Raw genomic sequence first — 21,837 nt, 5'->3', positions numbered from 1 at the left:
GGCGCTGTGGCTCAAGTGGTAGAGCGCTAGCCTTGAGCTGAAGAGCTGAGGGACAACGCCCAGGCCCAGAGTTCAGGCCCTGTCACTGGACCCCCCCCCAAAAAAAATCACCTTTTTAATCTGAACAGCTTTAAACGTTTATGGACATGTGAATAAGAACTATTATAGCATTTCTACAATGATTTTGTGATTTCTTTTTCCTCGCATACATTTGTACTTATATGCACAAGTCATGTACTTAGTCATCTGAAGCAACTACTCAATAATTCAATCCAAGATTTTATTGAACTCAAGAATGAAAGAGCAACTCAGTAACAGTAAATCCAGCTATTTCTTTTATTATTTATCTCAAACACTGAGTGCCTCTGAAATATGCTATTTCATGGTACATAAAATGATGTATATGTAGTGGAATCTAACTTTAATATTACAATTAGCTAATAAAAACTATATAATAGGTTTTGTGTCTTTCTGAAAAGTCTATTTTTATAAGTCCTTCTACTGTGTTTTAGCATTCCACTTGAAGGACGTATTTTTCTAAATGGATCATAGCTGTAATAAAATTAACCAAATGTTGTGTTTATTGATTTAGTGGGATCCAAAGCACACTGCTTTCAGAAACCCATTAGACTCCTCAGCAGTACCCATCTCAACAACTGTCTGCTGCGAAGCTGCTTTTATAATTCTCAACCTTGAAGGTCATGGCCTAAAATCATTTTATGAAGACATTATACCTTGGGGTTTTAGTAAGTCAGCTATGGAGGATCTATTCTGGTACTCATGAATATTGAATGACTTGTCTTAGATCCTTATATAAACCAGTATACTCAGTCACTGCTCTTGACCAAATCTCATTAGAAAATTAATATTTTTTAATCCCAGCTACCCAGGAAGCACAGACTAGGAGGATCATAGTTTTGAGGCCTGGACAGGGAAAATGTTAGTGAGATACCATCTAAATTGACAAGCCAAGAAGGCAGGTGCTGGTGGCTCATGCCTGTAATCCTAGCTACTCAGGGAGTTGACATATGTAAGACCATAGTTTGAAGCTAGCACAGGCAGAAGAACCCATGAGACTCTATCTCCAATTAATCAGCAAAATGCTGGACTGGAGGCATGGCTTAAGTGGTAAAGTACCAACTTAATGAGCACTGGTAGCTCACACCTATAGTCCTGTCTACTCCAGAGCTGAGATCTGAGGAACATGGTTTGAAGCCAGTCTAGGAAAGTCTGGGAGACTCATCCTCAATTAACCAGCAGTGGAGCTGTGACTCAAATGGTAGAGCAAAGAGGGCTTTAAGGGGCAGTGCCCAGACCCTGAGTTCAAGCCTAGGACTGGCACAAAAGAAAGAAAGAAAGAAAGAGAGAAGAGAGAGAGAGAGAGAGAGAGAGAGAGAGAGAGAGAGAGAGAGAGAGAGAGAGAGAGAGAGAGAGAGACCTGGAAATAAGCCAAATATTTGCCAATAGAATGGATAGACTTGGATATACTTACACATATAAGGTAAAAAAAAAAAAAAGTACATATGGCATACAATATGGAAAAGCAAAAGAAAAAATTCAGGATCTAAGTCTCCCATGAGAAAGAGCTGGAAGGTTAGATTCTAGATCACATAGCAGACTTATTTGCTTGCCTCTTTATTTAATGCCAGACTAAATAAATATTAATTGTAATTTTTATTGACTCGTATTCCAGCATGAAAAGTAGACCACATTACTGTGCTTGCTGCTCATAAGCACTTAATGGTTATTCCAGGGCTGTAGCTAGCAGAAAGCTGGGGTTGGAGGAAGATACTGCTTCCAAGAAGACATCTGGCAAGGCCTACAGATATACGTAGGGGTGAGTGAGTGAGTGAGTGAGTGAGTGAGTGAGTGAGTGAGTGAGTGTGTGTGTGTGTGTGTGTGTGTATCTATGTATAGGGTATTATTTCAAACTCTGTCCAGATAGCTTTTAAGTTTCTCTATTTTGTTCACTAACACATCCCAAGCACCAGGTACCAGGATTCAATAACCATTTTTGGGTAAATTAATGGCTAAGAGTCCTGCTCAGCATGCACTTACCTCCCCTACCCAAAAAAGTGGAGTAAACAACAGACCCACCACACCCCCAGACCAGCCCTGCTCCTGGAGATCCTCCTCTCTCCCAGTTAGGCTGTCCACTTCTGCCAAACCAAGCTAGCAGCCTGTCCTGTATTTTGCTTAGTGGATCAGAGACATGGATTCTGCATTTGTGGCCCATCAGTGCTTGGCTGTGTGACGCAGGAATACAAATTTGCGCGCATTTGTGGAAATCCCTAGTGGTGATGCTCTCCACAAAGGCCCTCAAAAAACCCTGAGAAATGCAGCTTTGTGGCAGCCTCCCTGTGCCACGGAGTCTTATCCTGCTCCTCGTTTCCTGCTCACAGCTGTGCTGGCTAATTAAGACTGCCTGGAAACCTCGTCTATTGCTTATTTCTTCTAAATCAAAAGACTCCTCTTTAGAATTCCAATCCATCTGTCTCCCTCTGTCTGCAGAGAACGAATGTTCAGAAAAAAGCTAACCAACCAGCTAAAATTAATGTACCTCTCCCGGTTAAGGCTGCTCAGGCACAGTTGGGTGCAGGGAGCCAGAAGCCTATGGATAAGACACTAGGACCAGTGCAGACCCATCTGGGCAGAGCCGGGCAAATGAAGAAACTTCTGGTGAAACTGACCCACGTCAAACAGGGCTCACTCAAAATAGTGTGACGTCTAGCCTGTGGCCTGCTGGAGATTGCCTGGCCCTCAGAAACCATTCCAATTCAAGAGTGTCTTAAAATGCTGGCATACTGAACAAACCCAATCTGTACATTGAATCTGGTATTCTGAGTGTAGGTTGCAATCCCTATGGGTTCCAATTTTTCATACCTCAGTTTTCCTTTTCGCCATAAATATATGCATTTATTACATACGGCATACATTTATATATTTCACAGGAAGGAGAGCAATGTTAAATTATAAATGCCTGGTGATGAGTTAATTAGCATCTGCCAAACAGGCTCTTTGAAAAATAAGATTCCGGGCTGGGAAGGTGGCTCAGTGGTAGAGCGCTTGCCTTGCATGCCTGAGGCCCTGGGTTCGATTCCCCAGCACCACATAAGAAAAAAGAAAAAAGCCAGAAGTGGTGCTATTGCTCAAGTGGTAGAGCACTAGCCTTGAGCTGAAGAGCTGAGGGACAGCACCCAGGCCCAGAGTTCAGGCCCCACGACCGGACCCAAAGAAAAATAAGATTCCAAGTTAGGAAGAACAGTAACTGTGACTGAAACACAAAGCAGGAACATTTCACGAAGTTACCTAACTCTACCACAATGTGCCTACACCACAGGTCCGACCCATCATGGACAATCCTGAACTAAGGTTCTCCGTCTTTCGTCTATTCCAATAGAGCAGAAAGCCACACTGCACTCTGGGTCTCCCCAGTGCCACCACACTCAGGCAGAAAGAGAAAAGGCTTGTGGCAGGTGCGTGGGGCAGAAGGAGAAGAGCCCCATGGCAGGTGGCAAGAACTGCTGACTTAGAACAGAAGAACAGTATGCTAGTGCAAGCTGTGCTTGCTCTTGTGCCAACTGCTGCCAGATGAACTATAAACACATTCCGTTTATATGGGTGATGTGTAACAGGACAACATACAGAATTCCACACTCAGCCGGGTGCCAATGGCTCACGCCTGTCATCCTAACTACTCAGGAGGCTGAGATCTGAGGATCACGGTTCAAAGCCAGCCCGGGCAGGAAAATCCATGAGACTCAATACCACTCGAAAACCAAAAGTGGCACTGTGGCTCAAGCAGCAGAGTGCTCACCTTGAGCTGAAGAGTGCAGGGACAGCGCCCAAGCCCAGAGTTCAAGCCCCACAACCAACAAAGAATTCCACGCTCAGGTTTTGACAGGCCATCACCTTACTGACTCTACCAGCATCCCTGCCTGCAACTCCCGGTCCCCAGAGATGGTAGAACAATGCTCATCTCAGTTCGACAGTCTATGAAATCAGTGATGGAATGCAGTGAATATACATGCTGGACATTGTAAAGACCAAACGTTCCAACAGCGGGTAAAAAAATGTCTTCTTATATGTGGTACCAAAGTCAAGTCACTGCACAGCACAGCCAAGAGTTATTCCTGCATTGATACTGAGAGACAACTTTTTTTTTTTTTTTGGTCAGTTGTGGGGCTTGAATTCTGGGCCTGGGTGCTGACCCTCAGCTCTTCAGCTCAAGGCGAGTGCCCTACCACTTGAGCCACAGTGCCACTTCTGGTTTTCTGGTGGTTAATAGGAAATAAGAGTCTCACAGACATTCCTGGCCAGGCTGGCTTTGAACCGCGATCCTTAAATCTCAGCCTCCTAAGAAGCCAGGATTACAGGTGTGAGCCACCAGAGCCCACTTGAGAGACAACTTGGATTGACACAAGAGTAGTTCTATAGGGGCATATCAGGAGCTTGGTCCTTTATTGACTCTAGAATCTTTGTATTTGTGTAGCCACTCTAAGGCAAGAAGTCAGGAGCAGCTCATTTGATGGGCAAGAGACATAAGTCTCAACACCTAGAGTCAGGCACCCTCTAAAACAGGAATGGTTGCTCATGCTCCTGAATGGCGGGCCCCACAGAGCTACTGGAAAAAGTTACTTCACAAAGGCATAATGTGGACCATAATACTACTTTTATTTAAAAATGTGCGAGTATGTATGTGTGTGTTAGTGTGTGTGTGTGTGTGTGTGTGTGTGTGTGTGTGTGTATGTGTGTTTGTGCTTATCACTTGAGCCACAGTTCTACTTCTGGCATCATTGGTGGTTAATTGGAGATAAGAATGCTGGGAAGGTGGCTCAGTGGTAGAGCGCTTGCCTTGCATGCCTGAGGCCCTGGGTTCGATTCCTCAACACCACATAAGCAAAAAGAAAAAAGCTGGAAGTGGCGCTGTGGCTCAAGTGGTAGAGCACTAGCCTTGAGCTGAAGAGCTGAGGAACAGCGCCCAGACCCAGAGTTCAGGCCCCACGACCGGACCCAAAAAAAAAAAAAAGAATCTCATAGACTTGCTCAGACTGGCTTCAAACTGCAATCTGTAGATCTCAGCCTCCAGAGTAGCTATGATTGTAGGTATGACCTACCAGCGTTCAGCCTTTTTACATATAAAAGTACGTATGAGCAGGGCGCTGGTGGCTCACGCCTGTAATCCTAGCTACTCAGGAGGCTGAGATCTGAGGATCGCGGTTCAAAGCCAGCCCCAGGCAAGAGAGACCGTGAGACTCCTATCTCCAATAAACCACCAGAAAACCAGAAGTGGTGCTGTAGCTCAAGTGGTAGAGCGCTCGCCTTGAGCTGAAGAGCTGAGGGACAGCACCCAGGCCCAGAGTTCAAGCCCCACGACCGACCAAAGAAAAAGTACGTATGACACAAAGGCGATGCCTATGTGCATGTGATCATATAAAGTAATACTTATCAAAATGAACTCCAGGAAATGGAAACAAGAGGCTTTTTTCTTTGTTGCTGTTTTTGTTTTCTTTTCTTTTTGTCTTATTTGTTCATTTATCTGTCTTTGAGAGGGTAAGTGGGGGCCACAGAAATAGAAGGACAAGGCTCGGGGGCTGGGAAGGTGGCTCAGTAGTAGAGTGCTTGCCTTGCATGCCTGAGGCCCTGGGTTTGATTCCTCAGCACCACATAAGCAAAAAGAAAAAAGCTGGAAGTGGCGCTGTGGCTCAAGTGGTAGAATGCTAGCCTTGAGCTGAAGAGCTGAGGGACAGCGCCCAGGCCCAGAGTTCAGGTCCCATGACCGGAACCCCCTTCCCCCCCCCCAAAAAAAAGAAGGCCAAGGCTCGGGAATGTGGCTTAGTGATAGAGTGCTTGCCTAGCATGCATAAAGCCCTGGATTTAATTCCTCTGTACCACATAGGAAGTAGCACTGTGGTTCAAGGGGTAGAGTGCTAGCCTTGAGCAAAAGAAGCTCAAGGATAGTGCCCAGGACCTGAGTTCAAAGCCCCAGGACTGGCAAAAAAAAAAGAAAAGAAAGAAAAAGAAAAGAAAAGAAATAGGAGGACAAAGAGTGAACAAATGTAGCAGCAGTACCCACTATACACTATGTTGAAAATCAACTATATAATTTGATGAGGATGGGCGTGAGGGATGGAGTGATATTGGTAAATTTTTTAAAATGTACTCTTTACCTGACTTATATAACTGTAATCCCTTTGTTTCATTTTGCTTTAATGTTAATATTTTATTGTTATTATAAAGGTGATATACAGAGACTGCAACCTCATTTTACATCACCTTTATAATAACAATAAAAATTCAGTTTTTTTAATGTAAAGTACATATGTACATATACTAGGCATTTATATATATAAGCTGAAAAGTTTAAAATCTCAAAAGTGAGAGACTTTTTTAATCTTTATTTTCCAGTGTGTACAATAAACACTTATTTCCTTTGAATGTGTGAATGAAAATGGACGAATATATTATAATAGGAAAATATTTAGAGGACTGGAGATAGAACAGTAGTAGAATGCTATCCTGGCATGCAGAGGGCCCTGGGTTCCATACTCAACACTGCCATAAAAAGAAGAGAAAACACACTGCAAATATACCATTAAGTGCAAGTGCAGCAGTGATACTGGGTAAAGATGGGAGAGAGTAAAGGAGGGGGTGACATTGATTATCTGACTTATTACCTGAAAGTGTAACCTATGTACATCACCCTTATAATAACAATAAAAACTTAATTAAAAATAACATTAGCCAAATAAAACCATGAAATAAAAAACATTATACATAGTGAAGTCTACAAGCAACTATTAGAACTGACATTTTAAGTTTTTTAATTTTAGCTGGGTGTGGTTGGCTCACATCTACAATCCTAGCTATTCTGGAGGCTGAGATCTAAGGACCATGGTTCTCTGCCTAACAGATATATCCAAAAGACTCCTCAATTAACTGCCAAGAAAAGCCAGGAGAGAAGTGTGGCTCAAATGGTAGCGCACCTCCTTGAGTGAAAAAGGCAAGCAAGAGTGCAAGTCCAGAGCTGAACTCTAGTACCAGCACAAAAAATAAATGAGTGGTACTTTCTTGTCATTTTATTGTGCAGAAAAGTCTAAATAGCAAATACACACCAGAAATATTTCTTGCTTCCTTTCCCACCTTCTCCTGGGGAAAAAGTCATACGAAAACTTTGCTTCTTGTGATAATATATGAGTCTGAGTCTCAATTTATTCAAGCTGTGAACACATGGCAAAAGAAATGGGCCCAGAGCACAGGAATGGCAGAGCAGATACAGTGATCAGCAGGAAGCACAGATCCTTAATCCCAAACTTTTCCTACAAACAGTGCATGGAGTCTGGCAGAAGAAAACTGGGTGAGCAGGTGCAGGAGAATTTTACTTTTCACAAAGGCTGAGAGCAGAGGAGAAAATTGGATGCGATTAAAGAAGACTACTTAATTCTAAACTGGGTGCCAGTGGCTCACACCTGTAATCCTAGCTACTCAGGAGGCTGAGATCTGAGGATCATGGTTCAAAGTCAACCCAGACAGAAAAGTCTGTGAGACTCTTATCTCCAATACACCACTAGAAAACCAGAAGTGGTGCTGTGGCTCAAGCAATAGAGAGCTTGCCTTGAGCTGAAGAGCACAGGGGCAGTGCCCAAGCCCAGAGTTCAAGCCCCATGACTAAAAAAAAAAGAAAAAAAAAAGACAAGTTAATTCAAGAAAAGCAATGAAAAAGTCAGGAATACCTTGAACAATTTCGTATTTCTGAAAAGTTTTCTAGGCTTTAAAAAAAGTCAATGATGGGGGCTGGGAAGGTGGCTCAGTGGTAGAGCACTTGCCTTGCATGCATGAGGCCCTGGGTTCCATTCCTCAGCACCACATAAGCAAAAAGAAAAAAGCTGGAAGTGGCACTGTGGCTCAAGTGGTAGAGTGCTAGCCTTGAGCTGAAGAGCTGAGGGACAGCGCCCAGGCCCAGAGTTCAGGCCCCATGACTGGACCCCAAAAAAAAAAAAAAAAGTCACCAATGAAAAGAATACCATTTTTTTAAATTTTGGTATGAAATGACTTGTTAGAAGTTGAAACATAAAACATGCTAATCTTACAAAATAATCAAAGAAAGTGGTCATTATTTCTGGGGCAATCACATGTTCTTGGAAAAACATTATTTCATGTAACGTGTTTTGTTTGGAGCAGTGCTGTTATGTTCTAAGCAAAGTGTGTAGGAACACAAGGATATACTCCTGGGAGATTAAAGTACCCATTTAACTTTTCTTTTTCAAAAATCTGAGCAATGCTGGGCACTAATGGCTTCCTCTGTAATTCTAACTACTCCAGAGGCTGAAATCTGAGGCTCATGGTTCCAAGCCAACCCAGCCAGCAAAAAGCCAGAATATGGAAGTGTGGTTCATGTGGTAGAGCATTAGCCCCAAGTTCAAGTGTCAATACCAGCACACACACACACACACACACACACACACACACACACACACACACACACACAGTGGGCTTGGTTACTGGCTACCTGGCTTCTCATCCTACCTTTCAGCTGCATCAAACTAGCAGTGTTGCATATCCTTCCAGATTTGCTTTACCACTAATAGAAAGGCTGTCCCAACCCTCCCCTGCCCCATACATGAAGAAGAGAAGGCTCATTATCCGGTCAGAGTAGTGGAAGGACCTATCACTTCTCACCAAACATGCAGGGTGGGGTCACAGTTGTGTCTGCCAGGACAGGGATAAGGGAGTCTGGCTGGCACTCTTGCTATCTCAGAATACCCCTCATAGCATTTAGGTAAGTCCTGAAGTGTGGAAATTACTATAAGGAAACAAAAACATAGGCGACAACTTTCTGAAATGTAAACATAGGCGCAATCCATCAGCCTGGTGTTGGTGCTCACTCCTATAATCATATCTACTTAGGAGGCTGAGATCTGAGGATTGGGATTTGAAGCCAGACTGGGCAGAAAAGTCCACAAGACTCTTTTCTCCAACTCATCACAGAAAAATCCTGAAGTGACACTGTGACTCAAATGGTAGAGTGCTAGCCTTGAGCAAAAAAGCTCAGGGACAGCACCCAGAGTTTAAGGAGGATGGGGCAGGGGGAGGGGGGCAGCTCTGTACACCAAAGAAACAATTACTAGAATGAATAAACATTCCTCACAAGGAAGAAAGTCTTTGCAAGTTATCACTGGACAAAGGATTAATATTCAGCATATGTAGGAAATATATTTTAAAAAATTAAACACCAAAAGAAAAAGAATTAACAGACGAGTAAATGAACTGAGAACAGTTCTCAAAAGAAGTTCCTTCACATTCTTAAGCATTTCATTTAATAATAAGGAAAGCAAACGTATTACAAAGATGAGATAGCGAGTTCTCATTTCCATCTATGTCCAGGAGCTAGCTAAATGTATTATATTAGACTTTATTCATTGAAATTATCAATGCAAACCGCAAAAGGACACATAAAGCATGAAGAAAAGATCTATTACAAATACAAGCTCAATGATAATATTTTGTTGGTGTAAAAGTTCTGCTTGAATGAGGCATCTGTAGTTATCAGCATTACTAAACCTACAATTTGCATAGTTTACAAATTATGCATCACTTTATTGCTAATCTAAAACTGCTACACACTGTGCTCTGACCTAGTAATTCAACCAACTATAGGTTTCCGTAGATATGAGGGATGTGAACGCACACACTCCCATGTGCTTTATGCTGGGATATTAGCACATCTACAAATGTGCTAGACCTAAAGTTACATACAAATTCTCAACATTACTGGGTGTTGGTGGCTCATGCCTATAATCTACACAGGAGGCTGAGATCTGAAAATAATGGTTCTAAGCCAGCCCCAGCAGGAAAGTCTGTGAGACTCTTTTTTTTTTTTTTTTTGTCGGTCGTGGGGCTTGAACTCGTCTGTGAGACTCTTATTTCCAATTAAGCACCAAAACAAAACAAAACAAAACCCAGAAGTAGAACTGTAGCTCAAGTGGTGGAACACTAGCCTTGAAAAAAAGCTCAAGGACAGTGCCCAGGCCCTGAGTTCAAGCCCTAGGACTGATACCAAAAAAAAAAAAAAAGCCAAAGAAAGGGGAAACTAGGGGAGAAAGTGAAGGAAAAGGTGACACTGTCAAAAAAAAAAAAAAAAAATGTAACCAGGCACCAGTGGCTCATACTCAGGAGGCCAAGATCTAAGGATCACGGTTCCATGCCAGCCCAGACAGTGAAGTCCATGAGATTCCTATCTCCAATGAACCTCCAGAAAACCAGAAGTGGTGCTGTGGCTTAAAGAGGTAGAGTGCTAGCCTTGAGCTAGCCTGGCTGAAGCCTCATGACTGATCAAAAAAAAAAGCACTCATTACTTGGCTTATGAAACAGTAACCCTTCTGTAGAACACCTTAATAATAATAAGTCAATTGACTTTTAATCATTAATCATGAATTCATAATTAACCAAACTTTATCAAACATAAATTCCTAAAACTGGTGTTCTCTTTACAACAGCAGCTTAGAAGAAGTCACAATAATGGAGAAGACCAGTTACAATACATCCATAAATTACTATGCAGCCACTTAAAACTTCTTGAAGTTGGGCACTGGTGACTCAAACCTGTAATCCAGCTACTCGGGAAGCTGAGATCTGAGGATCGTAGTTCAAAGCCTGTCTGGGCAGAAAAGTCCATGAGACTCTTATCTCCAATTAACCATCATAAAACCAGAAGAGGCACTACGGCTCAAAGTGGTAAAGCACTAGCCTTGAGTGCAAAAACACAGGGACAGTGCCAAAGCCCTAAGTTCAAGCCCTGGACCGACTAAATAAAAAAACAAAAAATTAAAAAACAAAAAACCTGAATGAAATCTAATTCAATAAAATGTATATAATAGCTGGGAGCTGGTGGCTTACGCCTATAATCCTAGCTACTCAGCAGGCTGAGATCTAAGGATCACGGTTTAAAGCCAGCCCGGGCAGGAAAAGTCTGTGAGACTCTTATCTCCAAGAAACCACCAGAAAACCGGAAGTGGCGCTGTGGCTCAAATGGTAGAGTGCTCGCCTTGAGCTGAAAAGCTGAGAGACAGTGCCCAGGCCCAGAGTTCAAGCCCCATGACTGACCAAAAATAAAAAATGTATATAATAAATCAATAATGAATCCAAGTTGTATATAATTTCTAACCCCAGGTATATGCACAAGTGGAAGAAGAAAATAGTAAAATTTACCTCTTCAGATTAGTATAATCCCAGGCTGCTGTCCTTTCAACATTTTTCAATATTTTCTCCATTTTCTGCTACAACTATATATTCTTTTTTGCTTTGTGCCAGTACTGGGGCTTGAACTTGGAGCCTCAAATTCTTCTCTAATTTCAAGTGCTCAAGGTTGGCACTCTACCACTTGGTCCATTATTGTCTTTTTGTTAGTTAATTAGCAGTGAGTCTTTTGAGGTTTATCTGCCCAGATTAGTTTGGAACTACAATTGTCAGATCTCAGCCTCCTGAGTAGCTAGGATTGATTATAGGTGTGATCCACCAGTACCTAGCGTTGTATTTATTAATTCTTTGTTACCAAAAAGTATCTAGCATAAAACATGTTCTATGTAATACCCAGTTATTTTTCATGTAGGTACAAAAAATGTGGATTTACACATTATATTAGCATGTAAGAGAGAAATTTTTAAGGGAGTCCAGGGATAAGTACTTTAACAACTACTGTGCACTTCATCTCTTCCTGGTGAGTGCAGCTCCCTGCCTTTGTAGGCCTCTGGTAACATCTGCAAACCAGCACTGATTACTGGGTCCTCCCTCTCACCTGCCTATATATGGACATGCCCAAAGGAGAGCAGGCCCAGGGGAGTGCTCTAAAATAAAGTGATGAGTGGACAGCCCAACAGAGAGAACTCTGGCTTCCTGCAGCCAACCAAGTTCAGCACTCATTCCAGGTGCAACTATATCTACTAGACTCATCAGTGGAGTAAGAATCTGTGGCTTAAGTGAATGGGAAATTTAAGCAAACTCTTGAGTTCCATGGGGGTGTAAAGAAAGGAGACTCTATCAAACTAATACTGGCAGTATAAACTGCTGCAAGCAAACACTTGGAATAACAATTTGGCAGTATCTATTAATATCTAAAATAGTTACCTGTCAGGCAACAATTCTGCATCTCAGCACCTACCCTAGAGAAACACGGTCATGTGCACCTGCAGGCATGATGCCCTCTGCTCAGTAATGGCACCTTCAGCAAGATACCAGTGGCTCATGCCTGTAATCCTAGCTACTCAGGAGGCTGACAACTGAAGACTGTGCCAGCCAAGGCAGAAAAGTCCATGAGACTCTACCTCCAATTTACCAGCAAAATACTGGTCAGTAGTAGAGGGCTAGCCACAAACAAAACAGGCCAGCAAGAGAGCAAGAACTTGAGTTCAAGCCCAGGTACCAGTAACATGCACATGCACACATAAGTTAGTTAATTAATTATTTAATTAATAATGTTATCTTCCCAAATGTCCATGTCCTAATCTCCCAAAACTGTGGAGGCAAAGGAGACTTTGTAGATAAGATTAAAGCCAGGATTTGAGAATGGGTTGATCTTGATCATGGCGTGTGGGGGAAGCTAAATTGAACCAGAAGGAAGAATAAGGTTCATATAAAAAGGATGAGGGGTAGCTGAGTGCTGGTGGCTCATGCCTATAATCCTAGCTACTCAGGAGGCTGAGATCTGTGGATCATGGTTCAAAGTCAGCACAGGAAGGAAAGTCTGTGAGACTCTTATCTCCAATAAACTATTCAGAAAAAGCCAGAAGTGGTGCTGTGGCTCAAGTAGTAGAGTGCTAGCCTTGAGCACAAAGAGGCTCAGGCACAGTGCCCAGACTCAGAGTTCACGCCCCAGGACTGGCAATAAGTAAATAAATAAGCAAGCAAGCAAGCAGGATGAGGGGGAGTCAGTTGGGAGGGCCATGCAGTGCAGAGTGAGGCCCCATCTCTTTGGAAGGTGGAGGAAGTAGCTATAAGCCAATGAAGGCAGGGGGTCTCTAGAAACTGAGAACAAAGCCAAGGAAACAGATTCTCCCCTAGGGTCTACAGCAGGAACCAGACCTGCCAACAGGCAACTTTTAGCCCAGTGACACTCACTGTGTACTTTGGAAAAACAGAAGGCATAAATTCATGCTGCTTGAAGCCATTCAGTGTGTGACAATGTGTCAGCACAGAAATAGGAAACTACCACGTTCTTCCATTAGAGAAAGGGCGCCAGACATGTCACTGTGTCTTCTGGAGCACCCAAAAGTAAATCTATATATGGAGATAGAAAATGATCAAAACATTGTATCAAAAGTGGGTGCTGGTGGCTCACGCCTGTAATCCTAGTGCTCAGGAGGCTAAGATCTGAGGATTGCGATTCAAAGCCAGCCCGGGCAGAAAAGTCCATAAGCCTCTGATCTTCAATAAACCACTAGAAAAACCAGACGTGGCATTGTGGCTCAAGAGGTAGAGTGCTCGCCTTGAGCTGAAGAGTGAAGGGACAGCGCCCAGGCCCCGATTTCAAGCCCCACAACCACCAACAACAACAAAAAAAAAAAAGAATCACAGTTCGAAGCCAGTCTGGACAGGAAAGTCCATGAGACTCTTATCTCCAAAAATTACCAGAAAATGCCAGAAGTGGAGCTGTGGGTCAAGTGGTAGAGTGCTAGCTTTAAGCAAAAAGAAGCCCAGGCTCTGAGTCTAAGCCCCCAGGATGGGCACCAAAAAAAGTAAAAAAAAAAAAGTATCAAGTTAAATAAAAATACAGATGAGCACTCGTGGCTCACGCCTGTAATCCAAGCTACTTGGGAGACTGAGGTGTGAGGACTGCAGTTCAAAGCTAGCCAGACAGAAAAGTCCTCTGAGACTCATCTCCAATCAACCACTCAAAAACCAGAAATGGCACTGTGACTCAAAGTGGCAGAGCACTAGTCTTGAGCAAAAGAGCTTAGGGACAGCCCAGAGGCTCTCAGTTCAAACCTTACGACTGACAAAAGCCAAAAACAAAAAATTAACAAAGGGGCTGATGAGAGAGCTCGGTGATAGAGTTCTGGCCTAGTATGCATGAGATTCTGAGTTTGATTCTTAACATCCATCACAAAAAGATAATGTTTTAAAAATTAAAAGATTTCATATCCATATGAGATGTTTAAAATGCAGGACCAAAGCAGTAGCTACACAATTTCTTCAGTGTAAATAAAATAACTATGCATTTGTCCCACAGCTGATCACCTGCTGTTATTTACATTCATGTGCATCTATGGTCTAAATATCTTGCAAAGCAGACTACACTCCTTGTGTTTGCCCCATCGCCACTACGGTGAAGAACATGAAAAGTGGGGAGAGGAGGCGGCGAGGCACTTTGGGGATTGATGGTCCTTACACCTTAGGACCTAAGACAGAACCTAGAGCAGGTTCAGGACAAGACACCCAGCAGCCCTAGCCAATGGGTGGCATTTTGTGACAGTCAATCTGGAGGCCAAGAAGACAGACAACAACAACAACAACAACAACAATTAACCTTTTCAGGTTAGTGTAATCCCAAGCTACTGTCCCTCTGGTACTTCTCAATATTTTCTCCATTTTCTACCATATCTATATATTAATTCTTTTTTTGTTTTGTGCCAGTACTGGGGCTTGAACTTGGGGCCTTGAGTTTCTACTTGGTTTATAGCTCAAGGTTGTTGCTTTACCACTTGAGCCACACCACGGTCCACTACTGTCTTTCTGCTGGTTAATTGGAGATGAGGTTTGTCTGACTGGATTGGCTTGGAACCTCAATTGTCAGAGCTCAGCTGCCAGAGTAGCTAGGATAAAAGCGTAATCCATAGGTACCTGGCTTTCTATTCATTCCTTTTTTATTTTTGCGGGGGGGTTGGGAGGGGGGGAGTCAGTCATGGGGCTTGAACTCAGGCCTAAGTGCTGTCCCTAAGCTTTTGTGCTCAAGGAAGGCCTATGCTCTACCATTTTGAGCCACAGCACCACTTCCAGTTTTCTGGTGGTTAACTGGAGATATGATGAGTCTTACGGATTTTCCTGCCTGGGCTGGCTTCAAGCTGCAATCCTCAGATCTCAGCCTCCTGAGTAGCTAGGGTTGACACTGGGCTTCTTTTTTTTCTTTTTTTCTTTATTTTGCCTATCTTAGGGGTTGAACTCAGGGACTGGACATTTATGCTCAAGGCCAGCACTCTAGTACATGAACCACAATTCTATTTCTAGCTTTTTAGTAATGTTCTAGAGATAAGAGTCTCAGGGACTTTCCTTCTGGGGGAGGGGAGGGCTTCAAACTGTGATCCTCAGATCTTAGCCTCTTTATTAGCTAGGATTACAGGTGTGTGAGCCACTGGTACCTGGTTGTATTCATTCTTTGTAGCCAAAAAATATCTTGCATAAAACAAATTTTACTTAATATCAGTTATTTTTCATATAGGTGCAAAAAACGTGGACTTTCAGCCAGGTACTGGTAGCTTACACCTGTAATCCTAGCTACTCAGGAGGCTAAGATCTGAGGATCGTAGTTCAAAGTCAGCCTAGGCAGAAAAGTCTGAGACTTATTTCCAATAAGCTACTCAGAAAAAGCTGGGGGTGGCGCTATGGCTCAAGTGGTAGAGTGCTATCCCTGAGCACAAAGAGGCTCAAAGACAGCACCCAGGCCCTGAGTTCAAGCCCCAGGACTGTCAGAAAAAAAAAAAAAAAGTGGACTTTCAGGCTGGGAATGTGGCTTCTTAGTGGTCTTCAGTACCACATAAACAGAAAAAGCCAGAAGTAGTGTAGTAGCTCAAGTGGTAGAATGCTAGAGCAAAAGAAGCTTAGTAATAATGCCTAGGCCCTGAGTTCAAGTCTTAGAACTGGCAAAAAAAAAAAAAAAAACAGGTGGACCTTCTCATTATATCATTGCAACTTTCAAGGATACTCCCCCCCCCCCCCCCAAGGGAAGTTGGCTCTTGCTGTTGTCTCCCTGCAGCCAGATGGTCCACTTCCTGATGTCCTTCAGGTAGCTATTCAAAAGCCATCCTGGGCTCTCTTTCCAGGTTCACTCAACATAGACTAGTCCTCCCATTGCTGTCCAGCTCTTCATCCAACTTTACATGTGTCAGAGAGACTTCATGATGCCAAACACACACACACACACACACACACACACACACACACACACACACACACACACACACACACACACACACACACACACACACACACACACACACACACACACACACACACACACACACACACACACACACACACACACACCTCCTCTCCCCTCCATTCCAAACATGAGTTGCCCTTCCATATCTGTGGGATCCATACCCAGGGACTCAACCAATGGTGGAGTGAATTTGGCTGGAGGAAAGCACCACAATGAATGTGCACATCCCCTCATCTATCTCAGGACTTCTAGTGTTTCTCTCCAGTATCCATTGCTGGAGCCTAGTTTCCCTCACATTAGCTTTGTGGAGCATATAGAACTAGTTTACTGCAAACTTTCTTCTTGTCATTATCCCCTAACCAACACAATGTAACAATGATTTCTATAATATATTCATTGTATTAAGTGTTGCAACTAAGTGTTGAAATGATTTAAAGTTGACCAGGGGGTGGTGGCTCAGATCCTTAATTATAAAACTTCTCAGGGGCTGGGAAGGTGGCTCAGTGGTAGAGTGCTTGCCTTGCATGCATGAGGCCCTGGGCTCAATTCCTCAGCACCACATAAGCAGAAAAAGCCAAAGTAGCGCTATGGCTCAAGTGGTAGGGTGCTAGCCTTGAGCTGAAGAGCTGAGGGACAGTGCCCATGACCAACAACAACAACAACAAAAAACTACTCAGAAAACAGAGATCAGAGGATCAAGGTTTGAAGCCAGCCCAGCCCCCAACCTCCCACCCCCCCAAAAAAAAAAAAAAAGTACTGGAGACTACCATCCAAAATAACCAGCAAAAAGCCTACCTGGAGGTATGGCTCCTATAGTAGAGCACCTGCTGAGCCCTGAGTTCTAAATCTGTTCTGGTAAGAAAAAAGTATACAGAAAGAGGTGCAAATGTTACATATGAATAATATATTGCTTTGCAGGGGACTTGATCATCTGTGAGGTGTTTTTGTTTGTTTTGGGGGGTTTTGCAGTCCTGGGGCTTAAACTCAGGGCCTGGGCACTGCCTCTGAGCTTCTTTTGCTCAAGGCTAGCAATCCACCATTTGAACCACAGCACCACTTCCAGCTTTCAAACCAGGGCTTCACGCATGCTAGGCAAGCACTTTACCACTAAACCACATTCCCAGCCTCATCTATGAGTTTCAGTATGGGGGGGGGATGGGGAGAGAGCCTGGACCCCATCCTCATGGATACTAAGGGGCAAATGCATATGGTATTATCTGCTTATCTGACATTGTCTTTATCCTTCAAATAAAACATAGGCTTTTTGAAGACAAGGATTTTATCTCATCCATAGCTATATCCTCAGCACCCAGGGCAGTGAACTCCACAAATATTTGTATTAATTTGTTGATTAAACATTATTTATTGACTTGTTTTCCAAAAACTTGCCTAAAATGTATTGGGAAGAAAAAAATGAAATTCAAATATCCTGATCTTGCACATAAATATTAAGTCTTTTTTCGAGATTGACATTTAACTTTGCATAGCACGTACTGAGAAAAAAAAATATTATTTCACAATCAGGAAAGCACAGCTAGCCATGCAGCAACCATATCCAGAATGGTGGCTACAGCCACCATGTGTCTAAATGAGCAAAGGAAGGTTCCTCCATGCTTTACATTTTGTGACTACACTGCAGTCTTATTCAGTCACATTGCCAGTCATAAATTATTCAACTTACTTTGAGTCTCATCCCCCCATAATGCAAAATTGTTAACTGAAGGATTCTACATAATTACAAAAGCCCATAAAGAACAACCATTATTCACCCAGATGTCTACTGGAAGGAGGTCAGAAGAGTGAACTTCATACAGGTGGTGCAAATGGCTCTTTAAACGCTGATAAACCTCAAATATGAAGAGAAACAGAAAGGAGCTAAAGAAAGCTGTTATTATTCCATCCACAGCCAGCTGTGGAACTTACAATAATAAAGTATAGAGGGCTGGGGGTGTACCTTGGGTCCAGAGGGGTACTAGGCACATGCAAAGATCTGGGTTCCCTCCCCAGTACTGCAAAAAGAAAAGAAAATACAAATATAAATCTCACACAAGCTGGGCGCTGGTGGCTCACGCTTGTAATTCTAGCTGCTCAGAATGGAGATCGTAGTTCAAAGACAGCCCAGGCAAGGAAAGTTCGTGAGACCCTTATATCCAATTAACCACCAGAAAATTGGAAGTGTGCTGTGGCTCAAGTGGTAGAGTGTTAATCTTGAGCTTAAGACCTCAGAGACAGTGCCCAGGCCCAGAGTTCAAGTCCTATGACCACAAAAACAACAACAACAACAACAAAAACACCTCACACATATCCAGAGGCAGTAAGGAGCAGATGATTTGAGATCAACAGAATTATGACCAGAACTGAGTTAATTTCCAGGTTGTCTAACTAGATGACCTTTAGCAAGCTGCATACCTGCCTGGCACTGACATTGCTCATCTGTACAATGGGACAATATACAGAATTGTTGCAATGAGTAACAAAACATAGCTAAGGTCTTTTGAGAATTTAACAAGAAACTCCCTGACAAACAATATATTTACTCCATATTATTATTAAATAACTAAAAGTGCATACATTCCTACAGGCAAATCAAATGGTCTTGTCACTAAATCATTCTTAGTCATTTATTTCTTTTGCTGCTGTATGGCCTGTGTAACAGCAGGTAGAAAGAAATGGAAAAAGTTCATCACTACTACAGTCATAAATGCTTGTCACCAGGCTGCGAATGTGGCTTAGTGGTAGAGTGCTTGCCTAGAATGCATGAAACCCTGGGTTCAACCCCTCAGTACCACATAAACAGGGAAAGCCGAAGTGGCGCTGTGGCTCAAGTGGTAGAGCGCTAAACCTTGAGCACAGAGAGGCTCAGGAACAGTGCCCAGGCCCTGAGTTCAAGCCCCAGGACCAGCAAGCAAGCAAGCAAGCAAGCAATCAATGCTTGCCACCTATCTACTTATTGGCTTCAGAGAGGTAATACCACAATTTTGTTTAGGAATCTACTAAACCAGAATCTTTCTTTTAAAATACAGTCTGTAATGGTAACAGCTGGCAAATTCACACAAAACATACACAGTAAACATTTTAGGAAGCCAATGTAAGAGGCTCAGACATTTTAAGTCACCCTGCTCTACTCCTAAAAATAAATCAATTACAAATATTAAAAAAAACATTTGCGGTTCCACAAACGTAGATTAGTCTCAAAGAACAAACAGAAAAGCAACCACTTCTCACCGTCCACAACCAAGCCAAATTAAATAAAAAACAGTCCACATCACAGGAAAATACCCCTCGAGTTTTCAGGCAGGTAAGATACTCAGACACACCTCGATTTTTTTTTTTTTTAAGAAAAAAAAGAAAAACCAGAATAGGTCCAAAGAAGACACTAATATTCAGATTCCACGTTAATGATTCCCGGCCAACACTTTCCCGGTAAACAAGGGGGTTAAAGAGTTCAAGACGCGAGATGCTACACAACCTCAAAACCAGACACAAAAAACCCCAACGCCTCCGCCAAGGCGAGCCCCACACCGACGCTTCCAGAAGACACACGCGGCCCGGGACTCTCCTCCGTTCCCACGGCGCCAGCGCCCGCAGGACCACGAAACACAAAAGACGCGCTGGAGGGCCGGAGGGCAGGCTCTCCCCGCCCCGCAGAGCCCCGCAGGAAGGTTCGTGACGCCCGGGGCTTACCTACACCAAAACGTCACCCACGGCCCAGGGGCGGCGGCGGCGGCGGCGGGCGTCTGCATCCGCCGCCGGGACCAACCCCACCGCGAGCTGCCCGCTGCAACCTCCTCCGGGCAAAGGCGAGGCCCGTGCGAAGTTCCCCGGAGCACCCCGGGTTCGGTTCCGCCTCCGGCCCCCGCTGAGATTTGCTGGTGCACCTGCCACCGCCGCGGCGGCGCCGGCCGGGGCTCGCCGGCCACCCGGGGAGCCCCGCAAAGGCCCTGCGGCCTAGGGCGCCCGTGACCCTTGGCCGAGATCGCCGCCGCCGCCGCGGGTCGCTGTCCACACCGCCCCCTTTCCCTGACAAAGACCCTCTGTCAATCCCAGGCCCGACACACACGCGCACACGCACACGCACACACGCGGGGGGGGGGGACAGGAGCGCAGGCGAGGTGTGTGCAACCTCCGAATGGTAACAGCAATAATAATAATAATAACAACTAATCATCATCCTCATCAAGTGTCCCCAGGGCTCGGCCACCTGGGCGTGCCCTGCAAGTGGGTGCAGGGGCCGGGGGTGGGGGAAGGGGAGCGGGCCGCGGCCGCGGCTCCCCGGGGCACCCAGGCCGTGCCCGGCGTGGCTCTAATCAAATGCCGGGGTGGCGGAACGGGCCACGGGAAACCGCAAGCGCAATCCCGGCGGGCGCCAGGCCTCAGGCGGCCAGCGGGCTGCAGACCCGCCCGCCCCGCACCCACCCGCACCTGCCCGCCCGGCGGCCAGCGGGAGGCGCCCGCTGGGCTGGGGCGCCGAGGCGGAGGCCCGGCTCCCCACGGCGGTGGGGGGCAGTCGGACGGCGGAGGTCGGAGCGTGGGGGGGACCCCCGGCCGAGGCTGAGGACGGGGGGCGGTCGGGGCCGCCTCGCTCGCTCACCTCCAGGTCGGTGTCGGCGGCCTCCGGAGCCCCGAGGATCTCGCTGGGCAGCTCGGCCAGGTCGGTGACCCGGATCAGCCCGTCGTGCAGGAAGATGGTCTCCTCCTTCACCGAGAGCCACTGCGCCGAGTCCGCCGCGGCCGCCGCGGCCGCCGCCGCCGCCGACGAGCCCATGGCCGGGGCTGAGGCGCCGACGCCCGGCGGGGAGACGCGAGCTGGGGCCGCGGCGCTCACCAGTCCATGGCAGCGGCTGCCGCGCCCGTCGGGCCCGCGAGGCTCCACCCTAGGCGGCCCGCGCCGCCATCTCCTCACACCCGGGCCCGGGAGACCCCGGCCCCGCAGCCGCCGCCGCCGCCGCCGCCGCCCTGAGGAGCAGGACCCGCCTCTGCCGCTCAGCAGCCAACTGTCAGTGAGACTCCATGTTGGGGGCGGGGCTCCCGGCATGCCCCGCGGAGCGGACAATACCGGCCCCGCCCACCGCCCGCCTGGCCCCGCCCACCGCTCCCTGCACACCCGGCCCGGGGCTGCAGAACCTGGAGCTCCGTCTGGGTTCCACCCCGCCCACTGGGGTGACCTCTCCGTGGGCCCTTCCGCTTCTGACTACTCGGGGTCACGCTGGGTCTGCCCTGTACCACCAGACCCCGCCTTTTCTTCCCTCCTTACTGAGGTGTGCACCTCTCGCTGTAGCCAGAGCCACCACCCTGTCCTCAGAGCCTACCGGCTGTCACCCTTGCTTTCTGGTTTGGGTGAGATGCATGCAAAAACCAGGTGCCTGGGCTTCAAGCGTGGCTCAGGGGTACAGTGCCAGCCTAGCAAGTGCAATCCCATTGCACTTCCCAGCGTGGCCCACAAACTCTAGCGCACACTTGTAATCCCAGCACTCAGGGAGCTGAGGCAGGAGGATCTCCAGTTTGAGGCCAGCCTGGGCTACATAGCAAGACTTGTCTCAAAAGAAAAAAAAATGCTCGACAAGAAATGTATTCATGCGGGACGCTGGCGGCTCACACCTGTCATCCTAGCTACTCAGGAGGCTGAGATCTAAGGATTGTGGTTCAAAGCCAGCCAAGGGGCAGGAAAGTCCAGGAGATTCTTATCT

General features: G+C 45.6%; 1 protein-coding gene across 1 annotated transcript in view; it reads right to left on the bottom strand.

The window, feature by feature from the left end:
- The window catches only part of LOC138806573 (probable E3 ubiquitin-protein ligase HECTD4), a 128,782-nt gene extending 107,787 nt beyond the window's left edge, over nucleotides 1-20,995 (bottom strand). Inside the window, exon 1 of the mRNA XM_069991997.1 lies at nucleotides 20,742-20,995. Within this exon, the coding sequence (XP_069848098.1) occupies nucleotides 20,742-20,915 (174 nt within the window). The 5' untranslated portion in view covers nucleotides 20,916-20,995. The remainder of the gene's footprint in view (nucleotides 1-20,741) is intronic.
- Nucleotides 20,996-21,837: the final 842 nt, after the last annotated feature.

Source organism: Dipodomys merriami, unplaced genomic scaffold (genome assembly GCF_024711535.1).
Source record: "Dipodomys merriami isolate MVZ:Mamm:240054 unplaced genomic scaffold, mDipMer1.0.p SCAF_400, whole genome shotgun sequence".
NCBI lineage: Eukaryota > Metazoa > Chordata > Mammalia > Rodentia > Heteromyidae > Dipodomys > Dipodomys merriami.
Note: the sequence above shows the minus strand (reverse complement) of the source record. Positions and strands in the feature narration are given on the sequence as shown.